At 39.1% G+C, this 21,313-nt stretch overlaps 1 protein-coding gene across 3 annotated transcripts in view; it reads left to right on the forward strand.

Annotated features, from left to right (window-relative positions):
• Positions 1–21,313, forward strand: part of ctbp1 (C-terminal binding protein 1) — a 45,789-nt gene that overhangs the window by 17,158 nt on the left and 7,318 nt on the right. For all 3 annotated transcript variants that reach the window (XM_088080850.1, XM_088080851.1, XM_042492970.2), the window contains exons 2-9: positions 8,270–8,424; positions 12,318–12,462; positions 15,541–15,644; positions 16,042–16,144; positions 17,502–17,626; positions 19,227–19,316; positions 19,889–20,019; positions 21,023–21,150. In XM_088080850.1, coding sequence (XP_087936976.1) covers positions 8,270–8,424; positions 12,318–12,462; positions 15,541–15,644; positions 16,042–16,144; positions 17,502–17,626; positions 19,227–19,316; positions 19,889–20,019; positions 21,023–21,150 — 981 coding nt within the window. The remainder of the gene's footprint in view (positions 1–8,269; positions 8,425–12,317; positions 12,463–15,540; positions 15,645–16,041; positions 16,145–17,501; positions 17,627–19,226; positions 19,317–19,888; positions 20,020–21,022; positions 21,151–21,313) is intronic.

A 21,313-nucleotide genomic window follows, 5' to 3' on the forward strand; every position in this document is an offset into this window, starting at 1 on the left:
TTGCAGGGTGCTGACTGATCACAGGTGCCGAAAGCGACGCTGTCCTCTGCTCTCGCTTGCACAGTGAAAAACACAAACACTGTATCTGAAATGTGAGTGCGTCATCTTGCCGAGGTTCAATTTCAGTTCACTCGAGAAAAGAGGTTTAATTCAGGAAGCTTTGATCATAAAATATATGAAAGGCCCGAGTGTTAAACTGAGAAGTGTTTACTGCTGTCACATTCAAAACAAAATGCATGAATATAGTGATGCAATTTAGTATTATTTTCATTATCAACTCGTCACCTTACTGTTTTCCTGATTCACTGATGAATTGTTTGGTCTATAAAATGTTAGAAAATGGGGAAAAAATGTCTTGTTCTGTCTGACCATCAGTCCAAAACCCAAAGATGTTCAACTTACAATGATCTAAAGAGAGAAAAGTAGCACATCCTCATGTTTTAGATGCTGGATCTAGCAAATACTTAACCGACTGACTGACTTATACTGCGGCAAGGACACAGCCTCTGTACATGGGCACATGCTCTATCCAGTGAGCCACCAGACGCCCCTAAATATTTTCAAAATGTTTTGATCCATAAAAATTAGAGAATCCCAAAGTTTTACAGCCAAAAAGTTAATGAATTCAAATGTCCTTTTCAAACCAACGTCAACCAAGTCAAATGACTCTGACTAATTGTTTAATCAACTTATTGTTTCGGCTCAACAGCTTCATATTTTACTGAAACTAGACCAACAGATGCTCTAGAAATGAAACCCCGTGTTCTAAGAGTTCGCGGTGACACACCCCTGTCGTGGTTCTTTAGTGTCGGGCCTTGCAGCTTGTTTTTGGCAGATCCCTCTCTGCCGAGGCTGGCAGACTTCCCGGTGACCGGCACATTTAAAACACATGAAAACCGCAGATCTCTGCCATCGTCTCTGCTGACTGACAGTCCCAAAACATTGTCTCGTTCCTCTGGGACAAAAATCCAGCTGTTCTTGTGAGCCGGTCAATGACAGCTGGATCCAGGCAGGCTGCAGGGCTTTCCCACTGGCTCGCATGATTCAGTCCCAGCAGTCTTTGGCAGATGCTTTTTTCCATCTCTAAATGTCAGTCAAACAGATTTGGCATCATGTTGGTCTGATTACAAATTTTCCACAGTTTCCATATTGGGGCATGTGATTTAGCCTTAAGCACACATTGCAAAAGCAGAGTTGGTAACATGCAGATGGTAATTTGTGTTTTAGTGAACAATTATCACCAATGAAACTGTCTGTTTTTCAATTTTTTATGTTGCATTTGCTGCAAATCATTCTTGGTGCATTGCCTCTAAATATTTACCAAATACAATAGAGAATCTGAATAAAAGTTGAAGAGAAACCCTGAATAGATGGTGAGCGCAGAGCTGGAGCTGAGGCCCCGCTGGCTGTCGAGAGGCCTGTTTGCACTGTGAAAGCTCCCAGCAGTCACCCGGCCCCGGGGCAGTGGAGGGGGAGAGAGTCGAGTATTGAATATAATGAGAGCAGGACAGACATGGAAGAGGTTTCAGAGTTTAGGAAGCGAGCAGAGTGAAGCATATTATTTAATATAATGAAGAGTTTAATGACTGTTTAATGTGTCTAGAAAGTGAGAAAATACATAAAATAAAAGAGACGGGGAGATAACAGCCATTTAAATTTGTTTGATTTCCGAGCAGAGAGAGTGCATTAATACTCACAGAGGTTTGTGTGTGTGTGTGGGAGAGACGGAGAGTGAATGGATGGGTGTTTTATCATATATAGTACTACTCAGCAGTCAGTAGTGCTGGTCCTCCCAAGGTCATGCTCGGTGCTGGAATGAGAGCTATTTCCTCCCTCTCTCTGACCAAGTGTGAGCCGGAGAAATGTCTGGAATCTCTGCTACTCTCCAAAAACGCCACTCTGCCGCACAACTGATTTGACTCACCAGATTTCCCCTCATTTTGTGCAAGTGAACAACGTGCCTATTTCATTACAAACGCCATCTCTGACTCACGCTTTATTCTCAAGTGTTTCTGCTCAAATGGAAGCTTTCGAAAGTCTGTAGGCTAAAATACTGTAGAGTGCGGCCGCTACAGGCGAGCGTGCTGCTCGTGATTACATCTCAGCTACAATGACGGTTGTGTTGTAGGACTGAGAGTACATTTTGCTGTTGTTGAATTCCAATTTCTCAGCTATGCACCATTGATTTCGTATTGATGTGTAAGTGCAGTGGCCTCCAGGCAAATCCTATTATGGAAAGCTAATGTTTTACCAGCTCATAGAAGGCATTGTGAGCAGGATTCGAGTTTCACCTTATTGGTCTTAGTGCGCTGTGGGAGCTGCTTCATCAGATCAGGTTTCATGCTGGAATCTGATGATCTAGATAAGAAGACAATGCAGAGATTGAGCGATGGATTGGGATAAACTGTGCTTGCTTCTCTGCAGCTTGAGTATTTAAAAAATGATGTTTATCAATGTTTAATTTTCGTCTAACACTGAAGTGCTTTTATCTTCATACAGTTAAGTTCGAGCTGTGTATAAAGTATATATATAAAAAGTATATAAAAAGCAAAAACTAGGATTTTAACATTTATGTCACACTGTAACCTCTAATAATTAAAAACTTGTTTACTATAAGTATTCTCAGATAAGTTTCTAATCATCAAACAGAAGAAGACTTTGAAAAGACAAAAGTCTGATACCCTCTCGCATCTAAAAACAACACAAGTTTTCAGTCACACACTGAAGGATTTTGCAAAGACTGGGGATCTTGCAGGGTCACGTTTTGCAATGAAAAAATAAATTCTTTATGAGATTATTTCCCATCCTGCTCCTGAGAAGAATTACGCCAAACTACCTTTAACAAATATGATATATAAACAATTCCTTACATGACCACAAAACACACAACTCTAGAAACACAAGACAAAAAGCCTCATATGTCGACAGTTTTCTCGTCAATTCAGCATCAATACAATCTATAAAGATAAACTGTATTTACTTAAAAGCTTTACATTTTGGGTTTCATTTCCTCAACTTGCTACCAGCTAGGGGTGGGCGATATAGCTCTAAAATAAATCACAATATTATGATATAATTGATGATATGACAAATCACTGAAAAAACCAAACCTATTTTATTCATTTCAAGAACAACCTTTTCTACAAATAAGTGCGAGAGTTTTAAATGTCAGAATAAAGATGGCCTTCAAATTTTCAGTGCAGAGCTAGTAGCAATTTTGCTTTCAGCCATGTTTGCTGTTGTTGCCATGCGTATAATAGTAAGACATCATTATGTTAACATGTCGGGATATTTCCATTAGTAGTATTTAGATGAGCCAAGACTTAAAACTTAGGATAATACTAAATGTGTTTGATTTTGTCGTAACATCAAGACGAGAAAAAGACGACTTTAGACAGCTTGGACTGTTTTTTGACCACCTTATACCAAATGATCGACATCACCAAATGTGAATATCTCTGCAATCAACCTAAACAAAATGTAACCAACACATCCATCCACAGCTTGTACTGCACATGCAAATATCTTGAATTTCTGCTTGTAAATGTATGCACTGACATACTTCATGGTTACAGTAACATGGCTCTGTGCATACTCTCCCATGCTCTCCTCGACCGCTGCATGATACATGCAGGAGGAAGTATGCATGCTGGTTTAAAAACAGCTCATAAGTACTTCATGTTGTTTACAAAAACATTTTGATGTTCTAAAAGTATTCTCCTCAATACATCTAAACACTGATGTTATTTAAACATAACAGCCTCAATATGGACACATTTCAGTTCTCTAAATACAAATTTTAAATACTTTTGCTGTAGTTAAACCCTGAACACACTGAAGCACACTGGAGCATGAAACAGATATGCATGTAAGCACTCTATACATTATTTCCCCATGCATGCAAACTCGCTCACTCAACAACCAGAGAAAACCACTGAGAGTCTGTTTTTAAATATACACCCCATTTGCAAGCCTGAGCTAAGTCGTTCTAGATAAGAGTTTGGTTTCGAAGAGAAAGAGGAAGATCATCTATCTACATTTGTCTTGGGGAAGTTTATCGCTTGCTTTTTTTCTCAGCACCTCCCTGCTTCTTATTCATGTTATTCATGCAGTTATACTTAAACACGCCTGGGAGGTGCCACACAGTCCTCACCTTCTGCTCACGGAGCTGCACCACTGGAGCAGACAGGGAGAAATACACTCCTCCAAAAACAGACACCAGTAACTAGCCATATGTAGATGATGTTACATCATGTGCATTGCAAAAGTCATTTTTGCCAGATATAAAACAATTCTTTCGATTTAGGACACTGATGCAAAATATCAGGCCTCCAATATCCAAAAGCAGCAGCGTCTCCTAAATTATTTTGTACCAATGCATAACATAAAGAAGATATCAATCAATTGCAGAAGAGATGGGGATATAAAGTGTTGGCAATGCACCTTTCTGCAAACCACAAATTATTACATTTGCACCTTTCATGCGCATTATATCAATATTTTTCTAAAGTGTAGCGTGGTGTGACGCCTGCCAAGAGGCAGACCACTGTTTGAGACCAACAAACAACAAAACCAGCATGTGTCCAGCTGCTTTTTAGTCACCAAATGTGAGTGTAGTGACCTGTCACTGTGTTTCCAGCTGTGACTTTGCCCCCAAAACCTGGTAATTTTTCCCAAAACATTATCTTTTCCACATGGTTTTTGTGCCTAAACCCAGCAAGGGTTTCCCACACATTAATTTATTTGTGGATATCTGCCACAACAGCAGCATCATTCATTAAGAGCGCTGTTGGGATAAATAAATAAATATAGTACATCAAGGGAGCAGTCAGACGCACTCACTCATTTCTGCAGCATCAGCTCCTCTCATCCATCGATCAGATCTGATCAGCTTTGATTACATCGACAGATCAATTATCCAAACCGCAGCTCCAGCTTCACAAACTGCTGTTGAGGAAAAAAAGAACTCATTAAGAGATTTGATTGTAATTCTGTGGGAAACATCACCAACCACACATTATCTACTATGCTGTTGAAATATAAAGTTTCAACTTATCTGCTAAATTATTATGTACGATGTAATGTATCCATGGCTCAGCGTATTAATGGCAACTTTTTTTTCGACATCATTTGACCTTTCATTAGCCATTCAACCTCAAAGCATGTTGCATTTGCAAAAGGATTTTAGGGCAACATTATACAACTTTTAGTTAATTGTTGAGTCTCATACCCAGGTCGTCAAATACAGATGTTTGTTTTTGTGCTTCAACCAAATGTGTCAGTATTTGACGGCCTGGGAAATCACCTAAAAGTTGCATAATGTTGCTTTAATAAACCATAAAATTCCTTTGCGTTTCTATCCCTCTAATAGCTAAATGCATTACATTAACAACTATTTTCAGTAGATTGGCAAAAGGCATTCTAGAAAACATAAACTCACTAACAGAAATACAAATATACAGTAGATAAGGTACAAGGAAACAGATAAATTACAGTATAACTCTTCATTACAAAAACACATGACTGGAAAACACCAAAAATCAGATTATTAGTGATACAAGCTGGTAGCCTGATTCCTGCAGAGACTTGTCGTTTTAATTTATTTGGCTCATTGGCCACGTAATGATAGCTGTTGAGGGTAGAGTGTTACTCTGTTTCCCTGCCCAGGTTTGCCAATCTAATTTGAGGGTCTGGAGCTGCCAAGCTTCTGTCCACACGTCTGATTCTCTGGGATCATTGGCATTCAGACTGCAGAATGCAGATTTTCAAATGACTGTTTTAATGATTCAGCTACTTTTTCATAATAGTCCATGCGACTGGAAAACAGCCTCAAACTGGCAGGGGCAGGGAATGGCAATTGTGTATTCGTCTGGGGGTTTGAGTCGCAAAAAAAGTTTTAGGTGGAATATTTTGAGTGAAATGACGGAGGTGGTAGCTTATTTGAGATGTCAGCCTGCACTTCTCAAAAGGACAAAAGTCAGGAATGAGTGATGGGTGCAGTCGGCATCAGCAATAACAGCACAGCTCCGCACTTCTTTCAACTACAGTGTTTTAGAGGGCTGTCAAAAGTTTGCAATGTCAAAGAGACCCAATTACATACAGTGCCTCATTTCTCTGTGAATCTACAGCAGCGTGTCTTTCAGATGTCTTGGCTTGCAGTCAGTATGTCTGAAATGATTAACCCTTCAGTTACCTGAAAGGAGAGACAAAATGTGAGGTCGCAGCGGACTGCAGCGGGAGGAAATAGTCTAGCAGAACTAATGAATGCATCTCGCATCGACCACTGCTCTTGTTAAACCTGAACAACGGCCCGGTAGTGAGGTCGTCAGGCTTATCTGCGTTTTTAAATGCCACTTATCCTCCTGTAAGGCCTGGCAGCACTCTCAGGGTAATGGCTTCATCTGAAGAGATGATTTAATAAAACATCCTTCAGAATGGTTGAAGGGCTTCACTCTTACTCAGTTAATGACAGATTTAAAGTCCTGGCTGTCTCTCTTGACACAGATCTTACTGCTTCTTATGAAGTGCTCTACCTCTGTTCCTCTTTACCCAGCGGTCTGCTGGCCTTTATCACCTTTAAGAAGTATTTCACTGCTAGGAAGATGGTCTTTTCTTAAAACTACCTGGCTATCTATGCAGTAGAAAGATGCAAACACTTTTGAAATTGGTGACCAGAGAAAAAAAAGAGAAAAAAAGGACTGTGCTATTCGTGTCATATTACAGTGAAACAGTATACTATAAAGTGTCATTTGAGGTGAGAAAAATGCAACTCAGTGACAGAGTATTGGTTTTTTCAGCTTCCATCTTCACTATGTGAGAAAACCATATGGTGCTCACTTCCTGTTCACAGACTCTCGCTATTACAGCTAAACAGGGCATTAAAATATGTATCTGAAAACAGAGTATGCTTTTCAGCTTCATACTGCCACGCTCTACGTACTCTCAGAGCCAGTAAAAATGAAACCACACTGGCACTCCAGGTGACAACTGAAAGCCCTGGGCAGCCCATGTCAAGTGCTTCATCTCAAAAATGTAATACAGTGTAAAAGCAGTGGGGCAAAGGTATGGAAACAAGAATCACAGTGCCACCACACAATTTTCCCTTATCCCATTTTGATGTTGTTATTCAAACATATCAGATGAAACTCTGTTCAAAGATAATTCCAGGAAGGCTATCCACAAAGAAAACTAACAATTGAGTTCATTACACACAACAATATTCCAGGACTTTTCCAAAACTTTCAGGCATTTTACTAATTCTATGACTTTTCCAGACCTGTGAAATGAGACTGTGTGATACCATGACTGACTGACTCCACGTTTTCCATGACCGGAGGACCATGAAATTAATACTCAATTTCAACCAGGATGTGCCACATTATAGACAGCTGAGGCATAATTTTCAGCTTCAGGTTCAGCTGTTTTCTGGTCAAGATCGCCCTGTTTTGGGGTTTTTTTCCCGAGTGGCTCCCAGGAGTCACTCACGGTGCTGCACAGGGATGAGCACTCCATTCTCCATGAATATATGAGGACGCGATTAAAACCATGTGAAGAGGATGAAATACAGAAGGATACTCCTGATTATTATGGTGGTTTTTGCCTCCTGATTTTTGATTCTATGGCTATATTTTGATCATTTCAGGGCATTTTTCAGGGGCAAGTTTTTTTTTTGTTGTAATATTCTATTGTTGTTATACTTAACTATTTTCTACAAGCCCACCCACATTACCCGCCTCATCCATCTTTCCAAATACTGCCTGTCTCAAAGAGTCTGCAAACTTTATTAAACGTTAATTAAAGCAAAACAATAAAATCTTTAAAATAAATATGAAGTAAAACAGCTGTGAACACGACCAGCTGCTCTCTCCATGCTTACTGTCATGGTTGTCATAGCAACAGCAGAGCAGAAACATTATGGGATGCAGATGGAGCAGGACCTCATCTGTAACACACAGCAACAGCATGTCTCCAGCTTTAGATTTCATAGCTGACAAGTACGAATGCTGAAAGATTTGACCCTGCTAAACATACGTCTGAAGGTCCAATAATAATAAATCACATTTCTTCCCAACACAAGACTTCTAATTTCTCTGAGGGAGATAACAGTTGTGCAGGTGTTTCAGCAAACCAATAAGAACTTATGCTGCTTAAATGTAATTCTTTATTTCCCCTGACAAAGATTATTTTCTGTTTATGTAACTCTTCTTCTTTTTCATCGCCGCTGTTTTACTGCTCATCTGACATCTTTTCTTTCTTTTCTTTGGTTTAGGCATCAGGCCACCCATTATGAACGGGCCCATGCACCCGCGCCCTCTGGTAGCGCTGCTGGACGGGCGCGACTGCACTGTGGAGATGCCCATCCTGAAAGACGTAGCAACCGTGGCGTTCTGTGATGCTCAGTCCACACAGGAGATCCACGAAAAGGTAACGGACTTAACTTTGATCATACACACACACACAAACACACACACACACACACACACACACACACACACACACACACACACCCTCACACACACACACACACACACACACACACCATCACACATACAATCCTGCACCAGTGAATACTAACTGCAACAATCTTATAAAAATAAGGTAAGCGAGATTGCCACTAGTTCAATCAAGCTTTTACATTTGCTGTAATAGAGATGAAAGTATTGACAGATTTTTTGATTAAACACCTAAAGATCCACTGACACAGAAAGTCAGTATGTTTTATATTTTAGAGAGCATCAACAGCAATTTGCATCAAATAAACAATGATAGAGGTGTTTCTGTAACGCAGCAGCGCTCATCACAGCTAATCAGAGAGAGAAAAGAGGCGCAGCACGTCTAAAATCCAAAGCTGATGCAAAAGAACAGCAACCACGAGAGCCGCAACCCAACTCAGACAAACTCGGTTTCTTTAATTAACTAAAATTTCCTAAAAATAGAAATAAAGATATTTAAATCGTGTGGATATGCATGAAATAAACATCAATATGTCATATGTGTATAAATCCTCTCTTTTTGGGTACCATCGGGTCTTGTTTGCTGGTGTTTAAAAGTCAGTATAGAACAAAAAGTTGTATTTGCTTCACCAATATCAGCTTAATCCAACCTTCATCTTAATGTACAAATTTAGATTTAGAGTCAATCTGAAATTTTGATTTAAGGCTTCAAAACATCCCTTCAGAAATCTTTGATGTTACAGATGTTACATTACTTAGTCTATTTAATGATCAACCAACCAAACATTCGTCTGATTGCACAATTAAAAGCTGCAAATCCATCAGTGTGCTTCAATCCCTTCCTCCGCTTCAACGTAAGATTATTTTTATTGTCAATTAATCTGTTGATTATTTTCTTGAAACGTTCAAGACGTTCAGACGTTCTGAGGATAACGTCTTTAAATGTCTTCTTTTGTCCACACAACCCAAAAATATTCACTTTATTGTCATAAAGTAGTAAAGCAACCAGAAGTAATCACATTCATGAAACTAAAATAAGAGAAATTTGCCTTTATTTTCTTTAAGAACCAAAAAAACAAAAAAAACCCCAAAAAAACACTCGTTAATAGATTATCAAATAAGTCAGTGATTAATTTGATAGTTTACAAATGATCCTTTAATTGTTTTATTTATTATTAAGCATCTTGTTAATAGAGAGTTGGTCTCTGATTTGGGGATAATTAGAATTTATGCTGCGTTCATGTCATATAGTGACCTTCATTATGAGTAAATTCAGTTCATGGTTCAAGTAAAACTCAGAGTCAGAAATATCAGGAATTTCTGACTGCGACAATATCCAAATGCAAATTAAAATAACCGTTGCTAATTTAGACTATTTAAATTATGCAACCACAAGGCAGCTTTGTTGTGAAGACCATCCAAATCCAGACCGAGTCATAACCAAGACCAGAGCGAATCGTTACCGAGATAAGGCCATGACTTTGAGGAGTTCAGACCGAGTCAAAACCAGCATGAGTCACACACTGCATGACATACTTTCGACAAAATGTGGAACATGAAAATCATCAACGCTCTCAGTCATCTTCATTCGCCTCTTTTATTGCCCCACTGTATAAAAATGTGTGTGTCATGAGACAAAATAATCAAAAATTGAATTTTATGTTTGGGAATATACTGTTTTTTTATGAGCAACAAATACAGAAACCAAAAAGCTGATATCAACTTAACCATCTTATTCAAAGTTCCTTTCTGATATCCACACAGCTGTGGTCTTTACCAGTTTTTGAAATAAAATCCAGAGTCCTTTTGTCTGGGACAGAGACCGAGTAAACCTGCAGCCGAGTCAAGTCTGAGAAATGTGTTTAACCGCAGTCTCAGTGTCATTTTTCCTATTTTTGCTAGTCTTCTGACAGTATGTGAATGCAATATTTCACACTGTAAAAAAAACAACCTTAAGTTGCCACATTAAGACAATACTGGCTGTGCATTATGGAAGGGCAAAACTCAAATACTGTTTGCAAAAACTGCAAATCACATGAAAAAAAAATCAAAAGAAAGAGAAGGGAAGTTAAGAAAATGAAAGAAGAGATGGAACTTCAAATGTGGGTCATGTTCGGATCTTGCCACAGCCACTATGGATTGTAAATGGGTTTGTATGTCTGGCAGGGTTACGTCTCGTTCTGGGCGTCTGCCAGGCACACTCTCTCTGTGAGCGCGCTCAGTAGGCCACAGCGTGGGAGAAACAGATGGCTCTCCCTCGCTCTCTATCTCCTGCTCTCTCTCTCTCGCTGGCTCTCTAGAAAGCAGCCACCTCATTGTGTAATTAAAAGGGCTTCTTTATTGTAATTGAACCTCATGTCATTTTCATCCTCTCTCTCACACACGAGGAGGACGGCTGGCAACGTTCGAAAAAGATTGTGAGATTAACTGAGAACCAATTAAAAGGTGACTGAACTGGTTTTCACACACAGACACTTATTTCCATTCTGTAACAGACTTAATTTATCTGAGATGAAGTCAAAATATTTCATTTTCTAATTAAAACAATGAGCCGTCGTCCTGATGAAGAGCCGGTGAGAATCCCACAGGAATAAGATCCCTGCTGATATTCGGCAGTTTTGTTCGGTGCAGAGACACCTTATCTTGATTCCTGTGGTTATGAAAGCTTAGTTTCCATGGTAATATTCAGGAAAAGCAGCCACTCCACGCTGGCAGGAATATTAAAAAACAGGATGTGAGAATGATATAAACAGCATATCCTGGACAAAAAAAAGCATCTTAGCCAAGTTTATGGAAACATTGTGACTGTGAACTGAGTGAACTCTGCTAGTTGACAAAGTAATTTCTGCAAAGCCACACTTGACTTATGCTCACACCTACACAAACACGCTGATGACTTGACCTTTACATTTTGTCTGTATGTGCTGTATGTACTCAAAGCACGATCCTGCTATTCTGCAAACAAACACACTAAGATTTCTCCAGGTGTGTAACCACAAAGGTTAAGTAAAGCTACAGATTTAGATACTTCACATGTTGATAACTATCTATGATTTAAATAACTCAGTTTTGTCCCTTTTACACTGCCTGTTCAAGGCAGGAATATCACACCGTTACGCCACCTTACTGTTACGTATATAACGTCCGACCACGGAAAGGGAGGACGGAGTCGTCTCACCTCTGAGCTGGAAACAGAGATATTTGTAATGAGGTCTGTGTGAGCAGGAAAGACATCTTCATGGGCGGCACGGATGTGACGACGTGTTATGTGTGTGACCCACAGTGGGAGATTTAAAAGGCAGCTGTTAGCATAGCAGCTAATACAAAGAAGAAACCAATGAAATGTACCCTCAAAGCAGAGGACAATCAGCAGACAAATAACAGTGATGGTAAATTATTGTTAGCACCACATTATGTCGTTGTGTATGCTATACGTCATACTAGAAGCCATCGCTGTTGTGTTAAATGTCATGCCTGTAACACCTCTTTTGCTTCTGCGATGCCGGCATGCTGTCAAAAATCACACACTGGAGCAGCATGATGCGGCCGTTGTTTGGTTCTGTGTATAAATGCAAAGGAAGCAAAAAGAAGGGAACTTCACGGTGGCCCTATAGCGCAGTCTGTGTTTGTGGAAAGGCCCAGTGTGCTACTTCATGCTAAAGATCTACAAATCCAGCGACACACTTCATCCATGCCTCTTTTGCTTCCGGGATGCCGGCATACTGTCTAAAGTCAGACGCTGGAGCAGCATGCTGAGGCTGTTGTTAAGTTCTCTTTAAAAATGCAAAGGCGACACTTTGTAGCAGCCCTACATCGTGATCTCTGTTAAAAAGGGCTTGTGTGCGTGTGTGTGTGTGTCTACAGGTGCTGAACGAAGCTGTAGGAGCTCTGATGTACCACACCATCACTCTGATGAGAGAAGACCTGGAAAAGTTTAAAGCCCTGCGCATCATCGTCCGCATCGGCAGCGGCTATGACAACATCGACATCAAATCTGCTGGGGAGCTGGGTGAGCACACACACACACACACACACACACACACACACACACACGCACACAAACAAACACAGGAGCTGAGTCTATACTGGTCATGAGCAGCTGTTACAATGTCAATATCATTAACACTCTTTATGTGTTAAACATCATCCATTAACACCAACACTCATCCATCTATCTGTTTGCTTCCAGTGCCTCATGTTTACGCTTCAGCCTTCATGGTTCCCACTGAGCAAGTTAACACTGAGAAGACTTTTTAAAAAATCACCCTCTAGATGTTTAAATTTTGGTTATTCAAGGTTGAAAAGTAAAAGTTCAGCAGACGTCTAGTCGTAGCCTAGATGAAAGAGTAAACAGAATTTGTGTATATGACAAAATATAAACATTTATATTGTAAACACGAGAGTCTGCAGTACTTTTGTTAATTATTTACAGGTTTTTAAAATATATTTAATTATTTTAAAATGTGATCTAAAATCAGGATACATGTAGTCATTAAATCCTGGTTTATAACAGGGCTAAAGCTTGGAGACAATATTTCAATGACATCTGTTGCTCAGTGGGTTAAAGGGAACGCTCACCCACAAATCAAAATTACATATTTTTCCTCTAACCTGTAGCGCTATTTATTGATCTAGATTGTTTTGGTGTGAGCTGCAGAGTGTTGGAGGTATCGGCTGTACAGATGTCTGCCTTCTCTCCAATATAATGAAACTAGAAGGCACTCTGCTTGTGCCAAAAACCCCCAAAACAAAACAAACAAACAAAAAGAAAACATTTAAACAACTCAACAGAAATGTCTCTTCAGCAATCATGACCTGGTTACTCAACATCATCCACAGACCTTTTTATGTGAGCAGTTTCATTTAGGAACTATTTTCTTTCTACCGAACTACACCCTCAAACTGCGCAGAAGGAAGTGTGCATCTACTCACAGACGAGAGGCTCGTACTCGTGACAGTATAAGATGTAAACATTAATAGCGTCCTCCTCATAGCTGTTTGTTCTGACACTCTAACACGTATTAATAAATAACGTCTAGCCTAAATTAATGTAAGGCTTGTGTCATACAGACATAGCTGTTCCTAAAACAAACTGATGAGGTGATCCAAATTTCATGCTGCGGTCCAGCCGGAAATTTGGATTAATAAATATCACTAAAGGTAAAACGAAAAATATGCATCTGGGATTTTGGGTCGGACTGTCCCTTTAAGTAAGATAGGGGACCAGTATTAATATATGTAGAAATTGTTGCCGTGTTTTTGTTTGGAACTATTTTAGAGAAAAGCAAGTATGTCCTGTCATTTTTTTCCTTCCATAATTATATGTATATAAACAGGCAAAGTAGCTCCAGGTAGCTAAAATCACAGTTCATGTTCAGCCACACATAACTTTCAATTACTCACAATTTAACTCCAGAGCTACTGACGATACCTTTTCACAGCAAGCTGCCAGCTATTTATTTGTTTCAGAGCCAAGCTGAGAGTTCACGCTGGGCTGGCTAACTGGCACAGCTAAACCGAAAGGAGCCATCGCTGATGTCATTAGTGAGAAATTTTCCTTCAGTGACAAACAAAACAAACAAAACTTATATTTTAACCGTTATGATTGCATGGATAAGCTGTTTTGATTTCATTAAAGAAGCTAAAACCAAAAACACAGTTTACCACAAGTTTACCACAGTATGAAAAGACTCTGACTGACATCAAGATAACCTTGAAGTACCAAAAGTAAAAGTTCTCATTATGCAGAATTTCCCATTTTAGAATATATATATATATATATATATATATATATATATATATATATATATATATATATATATATATATATATATATATATATAAATCATATCACTGAATTATACGTAGTGATGCATTAATGTGTGTCATTACCAATGCTGCAGCTGGTAAAGGTGGAGCAAATGTCAGATACTTTATATACTAGAACTAGTTTGTGGCTAAATCCTTTATAATAAACCCTAATTTACTGTGGATTAAAAGTAAAAAGTGCAATATTTGGCTACAAAATTCCATGGATCTTAAAATGGAAATATTAAAAAAAAATACTAGTACCTGAAAATTGTACTTAAATGGAAACTTTGGTATACTCCCATGTTTTTTGTCCAGGTGACTAACTGCAACACCAATGTTTCAAATTATTCCCAAACTGAGCGAGTGTTTACCACAAAAGAGGGGAATCCTTTGGGGGGAAATATTGTGCTGTTAATCTACGTCCACTAAAAGTGCTGTTTTTTGCCACCGACAGGCTCAGATTTTTATTACAAGTGTCTGAAAACATAACAGAAATGATCCCTACAGAGACAACTTTATTCTGTACCTTTCACACAATCTGGTCTGTTTGTAATCGTCTTCCTGCAACACCTCGACTGGCGTGCCTTTAGACCTCTTATTGAGCAAGACTTGGTTAAGATCAACAAAAACAATGTATTTCTCCATCGGGTCCTTTTACATCATGTTGTCAGACATTTATAATAACAGTCTGAGTCTGTCAGTGACAAAAACAAGCATTTTTAGTGGCTTTGCTTTGACGGTGGAACATGAAGTGTTAACATTGCAGCCTGTTTTTAAGCTGCTAGCTGCAGCACTTTTGCTCGATACTGGACCAATTTAAAAATTGTTGCTCTTTAGTAACTTAGAAACAAAAACATGGGAAATATGGTACAGGTTGAAAAACATCAACTTTTTCCTCTAAGTACAGTGTTTGAGCAAAAAGTATGTGTAGTTACGTTCCACCACTCAACAGTTAATTTGACAAATCTTCCCCCAAAAAGTTTTTATTTCTGCTAGGTTTTGCCAGGTTTGCAACAAGTCAGTAATATTTGTATTAAAAAAGTAAAGTGAGAAAATCTTTCTATTAAAACTGCAACAGCAAGAGCTTTACTAACGTGCCCCATCTTCTTCCACCGAGCGGCTCTGCAATTTGAAAGTTGCCAGTCGTGTTTGCAAAGAAAATTGCTGATGCCGCACCTCAACTCTGCGCTTCTTCACCAAAATAGCTTTTTACCAAACTTCATCAAACGGCCCCAAAAAGCTATTACTAATCCTTATCTGCTCTCTGGTCCAACAGGCATAGCTGTGTGTAATATGCCAGCAGCCTCAGTGGAGGAGACGGCGGACTCCACGCTGTGTCACATCCTCACCTTGTACCGACGCACCACCTGGCTGCACCAGGTTTGTGTCCTCGTGGGGCTCATAAAAGGGACTGAGATTAATTAGATTTAAATGAAATAAGTCTGATGTGTTGGCTGGAGGTGTACATTCAGTTATCACAATTTTAGCTTCGACGATTATTAATAATTGTCTACTGACAAATAAGCAAAATTGAAACGTGTCATTTTCTTTAGAATGTGGCTGTATTTGAAAGACGTTGATGTAAGATGTAGAAGGTACAGTAAATGATTTGTTCCTCAAATCAGTTATCAGTAATAATTATTTAATTATCTAAAAGGACTTAGACACTGGTCATTAAGTGCAGATATCATGAAATATAACTGGACTTTGTTGAACTGTATTGTTTTTGCTGTCCGTGCGATATCTGCATGTAATAATTGAGTTTTACTCACGCCAGGCGCTCCGGGAGGGAACGCGGGTTCAGAGCGTGGAGCAGATCCGTGAGGTGGCGTCAGGAGCCGCGAGGATCAGAGGAGAGACACTGGGACTTATAGGACTTGGTGAGTAGCAACTAGTGACAGTATACAAAGATGGACTACACTTCTCCACTTCCTCTCATTCTACAAAAATTGAGCCAAAACATCCCTGTTTCGGGGCGCCACCTTGCACTGATGATGTCATTTGGAGCCAGAGTCTGCACAGTAGCAATCAAGAGGTGGAGCCACTATATCGAGTTCCTGCCTATTCATCCATCCAACCCAATTTCAAGCAATGCCATCGATCACAAGCACACAGGCTGACACACACAGCTGTCAATCATGACATCAAATCCCCATTTTATAGCATCAAATAACAAATTAAAACCAAAAAAAACTGAAAATTGAACACTTAAACAATCACCAGCGTGATTAGAGCTACCTAAAATGAAAGAAACCAGCTCTGTAAAAAACTATTTTGATGTGTGCTTTGACTTACAGTTTGGCCCATGTGCCATCCACTGAAATGGAGGGGGCAGGGGTTTATGACCTATACTGCAGCCAGACACCAGGGGGCGATCTAAATGTTTTGCCTTCATTTTTGGGGATCTGTTGAGCTGTCTGATGCCTCTGTGTCGAGACCTGCCAGCATACTGTAAAAATAAGATGAAGAGTCTATCGCCTGGCTCTGTGTAGGCACAGAAGAGCTTTATGCAAAAAGGCAACATTAAAATGCCAACAAATTCACAGATATATATACAGATTTGTTTAAAAAAATAAAGTAAATAAAATATATTGATATTGGATCCTTGACCTGCAGGTGGTACTACAGAAAAATTCAGGTCACCAAAGATACTGAATTCTCCCTGAGAGAGAATGTGAGAATGTGAACCTGCTGGTGGTGTTAGAGTTAAACTCAGGGGATCACCGAAATCATTAGGATTCATCTTTTAGGAAACATGAATTTCAAGTCAAGCCACAGTTCAGATATTTCAGTCTACACTAAGGTGGTGGACTGACTGACAGTGCTGCTAGCACGGCTCCAGAGGTTTTTATTCTTTTCTTTTTGTTTGATAGAGGGGGGTCAGACTGAAGTTTTTAATCAAAGGATTTTTCTCTCTTTTCCATTTTCATTTTTGTCCTTAGCTCAGCTAAATTGGCTTCCTATGGAGCTAATGCCAATAAAATATAAGCGGATTAACCAGGAGCAGAATGCAAATCTCTTCCCTGTACAGTCTGGAGGTTTTTCCAGTAATAATGAACAAACGTGAGCCGCCACAAACGTCTAAAACAGGAATATTAAACACCCAAAAGTTTTGTTTTTCTTGTCAATATGGAATACAGTGTGTATTCAGGTGTAAAATATCTATTTTCTAAATGCTCCTGTCTGTGTATTAATGTGTGTGGACTTCCCTGTCTGTGTGTGTTCGTGTGTTTGTAGGTCGAGTGGGTCAGGCTGTCGCTCTGCGAGCCAAGGCCTTCGGCTTCAATGTGATCTTCTATGACCCGTATTTGGCTGACGGCGTAGAAAGATCCCTGGGACTACAGAGGGTCACCACACTACAGGTAACACACACACACACACACACACACACACACACACACACACACGCACACGCACACAGATGTGAGTGAGGACATTTTGAGAGGAATCAGCAACCCTCCAACCATGTCCAGTGCTTTGTGTGTTTTATTCATATAAACTAAAAGGTTGTTTTTGTTTTATTTTTACTGCTACAACTAACAGAAGAACTATGAGATCATTTCCACAGTTTATTTCCTAAACATAATTCAGGCTGTCCATTTTGATTAAAAATGGTGATATTTAGGATACTGCAACATCTATATATTTTTTTTTGCCATAAAGACAGAACTGGACAAAAGTGGGCTGTGTGTTTTGTGTAGGGATGTAAGTCCAGGGGCCAGATGCATAGAGCTCAGCATAGATTCACAATTTTGTGCACACCCAAAGACAAAAATGTGCATCCTTTTTGTCAAATATATAAAGACGCACTGATTCTGTTTCATACATTATTGTAGCACTGGGCGCACAAGCCTCATTTCCTCTTCCACAGACAGCTGTGAATGGACGGATGTAGACGTACACACTGCTGTGGATATTTTTAGCATCCGTAACACTAATTCATCACATTTCTGCAAACCGTCATCACAGTTAAATCTCAATCATTATTACTTGTAAACGTCAGACGGATGATGAATCATTCATTCATAGCGCTCATGTTGAAACTGACTTTACAAAGTGCCTCAAAACTATAATATTAAATGATCCTTAACAGGGAGATGGTGGCTTGAATGCAAATTAAAAAAAACGATGAAATTCATCACTCATAGATAATTAGAGCAATTAATCTTTTATTCCTCACATGAAGTCATACAAGGCACAACTCCAGCGAAATATCCTGTCAGCTCCTTCAACTTTAGTCTTTTCCGACTCTTTTCACATTGTCGGTTGCTGCTTTATAACTGTCCATGTTTCTGGTAAAACATAGTTTTTGGTTGTGAAGTGATTAAACTGTAGTTTTGGGTGCAGCTGCTTTTGTTGATTTCCAAATGAAATCCACCACAGACTCATTGATGCACCTTTGTAGACTGCAAACACCCCACAAATAATAACACAATAAGTAAATAAGCAAAGTAGCCTTTTAAAATCAATGTTATCCATCTCTAAATATTTAAGCTTCTCCGCATCACGTCACCCTCTGATACTCAGCTAAAACCTGCTCACTTCTGGCACTTTGCCGGGATCTGAACCAATTCAGACTAATCTTCTTTTTACTGGACAAATAAAATCCATTTGCCTGCCTTTTCTCTTTGCACACAACACACTGTTTTCTGCACCGTCGACCATGACAAAGGCTTTATGCTGCTGTGCGTTCTGCATGTGGCAAAGGAGTGACGCCCTCTTGTGTGCATTTACAATAAATGTGATAATGTCTGGAATAAAACAAAAAAATATACTATACCACTTGTATTTGTTATAAAGATACTTAGTCAAGTGACAACAATGCAAAACTGATTTGGTTTGCATAAAATCTTTAACCTGTATTATAACATGAAGTGCGCGCAGTAATCGGCTGTATGAAAGTACGTATGTAAGTACAAACAGGATTTAGATTCATCTTTTTTTTTTTGCATCTCTCCTCAGGACCTGCTCTTCCACTCCGACTGTGTCTCTCTGCACTGCAGCCTCAACGAACACAACCACCACCTGATCAACGACTTCACCATCAAACAGGTGGAGGGACGACAACACACACACACACACACACACACACACACACACATACACACTTCTGACTGAGCACAAATACACACACACACACATATATATTTATACCTACATCGACTGCTGCGACCTATGACTATAAATATTAAAGAAGTGAATACTCAGGGAAGCCTGCTACCTACATACAGATGGATGAGGTTCTCTACTGCGTGCTCTGCATAAGATGACTGATACACTCAGGAATATATATCTGTTTGTCCTTCAGATTAAAGCCAATTTTCACCTCAAGAAACATGCTACACGTTAAAGTATTTCTGACCTTGATGGAGGATGGCCGTAAAAAGAAATTGTCTCTACGTGGATCAATAAAATGTTCCGAGAGCACAAAAAACAAGATTTGTAGGACAAGAACTTTCGACGTGTTTTTACTTTTGAGTGTACATTTGTTTTGTTTTTTTTTGTGCAAATTTGTTTTATCATAACTTTAAAACACACTTAGCTAATGGAGAGAACTGTTAATATATTAATAATTGTAATTTACTAAAAACGACAAACACTCACTTTATATGTATATGTTAAAGATGCGTCAGGGGGCGTTCCTGGTGAACACGGCCAGAGGGGGTCTGGTGGATGAGAAGGCCCTGGCTCAGGCCCTGAAGGAGGGGAGGATACGTGGAGCTGCTCTGGATGTTCATGAGACAGAGCCTTTCAGGTAAAACACTCACTGATAAGTTTTTTTGTTTATCACATACAAATTAATGTTATTATCTGTTGTATCCATCAGCAGCGACAGAGCATAACATATTATGTTATATAATATACAGGATAGAATTTAAATCCAGTTTTTAGGAAATATAAAATGAAGCACATTTTTCTCAATTAATATATTAGTGCATACATTCAGTTTTGCATATTCATCTGCAGAAGAAAAAGGAAACTGTTGTAAAAATACAGATTTATAGACACATATTGATTCTAAATATTTGAAATGGTTTCAATAATCTTTTCTGCAGTATCGATATACGCCGCTGCCAGCTGCACTTCATCGCTCTCTCTGAGTGTTAATGTTTACTAGAGTCATTCTGTTGGTCTCTGCTACTAACCAGCAAAAGTCTTGTTAAATTTACGTTTTAATAAAAATCTTAAAGTTTTAGACCTACAATTCCTCTCCTCATAGTTACAAAAATGGTATAGAATATCAATATTTTTCAAGGAATTATATCAAAGTTCAAAGTTTCAGTATCCTGACAACACAACAACAAATATATCTGACAAGAAACCCTTCACAAATTTATATTTTGCAGCTCAAGAAAATATGAATTAGTGACCTAATAGTTATAAATAATGGCATGCTTAAACACAAAACTGGTTATATAATAAATCAATTAGTTAATTAGCAGAAAGTTATATTGCTCGCTTAACTGCTTAAGTAATATCAAGTAAACATGCAGTGGTTCCTTCTCTTTTAAAAGTATGTGTTTTTGTTTGTTTTCTGTTCCCTGTTAATTGAATACCTCTGTGTTTGGGACTGTTGGCGACATAAATCAAACAATCTGAAGATATTTCATTTACAGATCTGGAAAACTGTGTTTTGTCATGTTTTTCTTGCATTATCCAATTTGCAAAAAATAACCTAGAAATCAGCCAAGACTAAATCAAATCATGTTTGCAACGGTAACTGTGTTAACACTGTGGTGACACTGTGTTTGTGTCAGTTTCAGTCAGGGCCCGCTGAAGGACGCTCCCAATCTGATCTGCACCCCACACGCTGCCTGGTACAGCGAACAGGCTTCGCTGGAGATGAGAGAGGAGGCAGCTCGGGAGATCCGAAGGGCTATTACAGGTAACACACACACACACACACACACACACACAAAAGCATAAACTATCCTTTCTATTCCTTTAGCGCAAAAAGATTTAAAGTCAATTTAAAGTCTGTCTCTCCTCCTTTTCTTCTTTCTTTCTCATGTCCTCCTCTTGTTGTTCCCCTGATGGTTCACTCTTTT

This window comes from Plectropomus leopardus, chromosome 8 (assembly GCF_026936395.1).
Source record: "Plectropomus leopardus strain MGB_pleo_1.0 chromosome 8, ASM2693639v1, whole genome shotgun sequence".
Taxonomy (NCBI): domain Eukaryota; kingdom Metazoa; phylum Chordata; class Actinopteri; order Perciformes; family Serranidae; genus Plectropomus; species Plectropomus leopardus.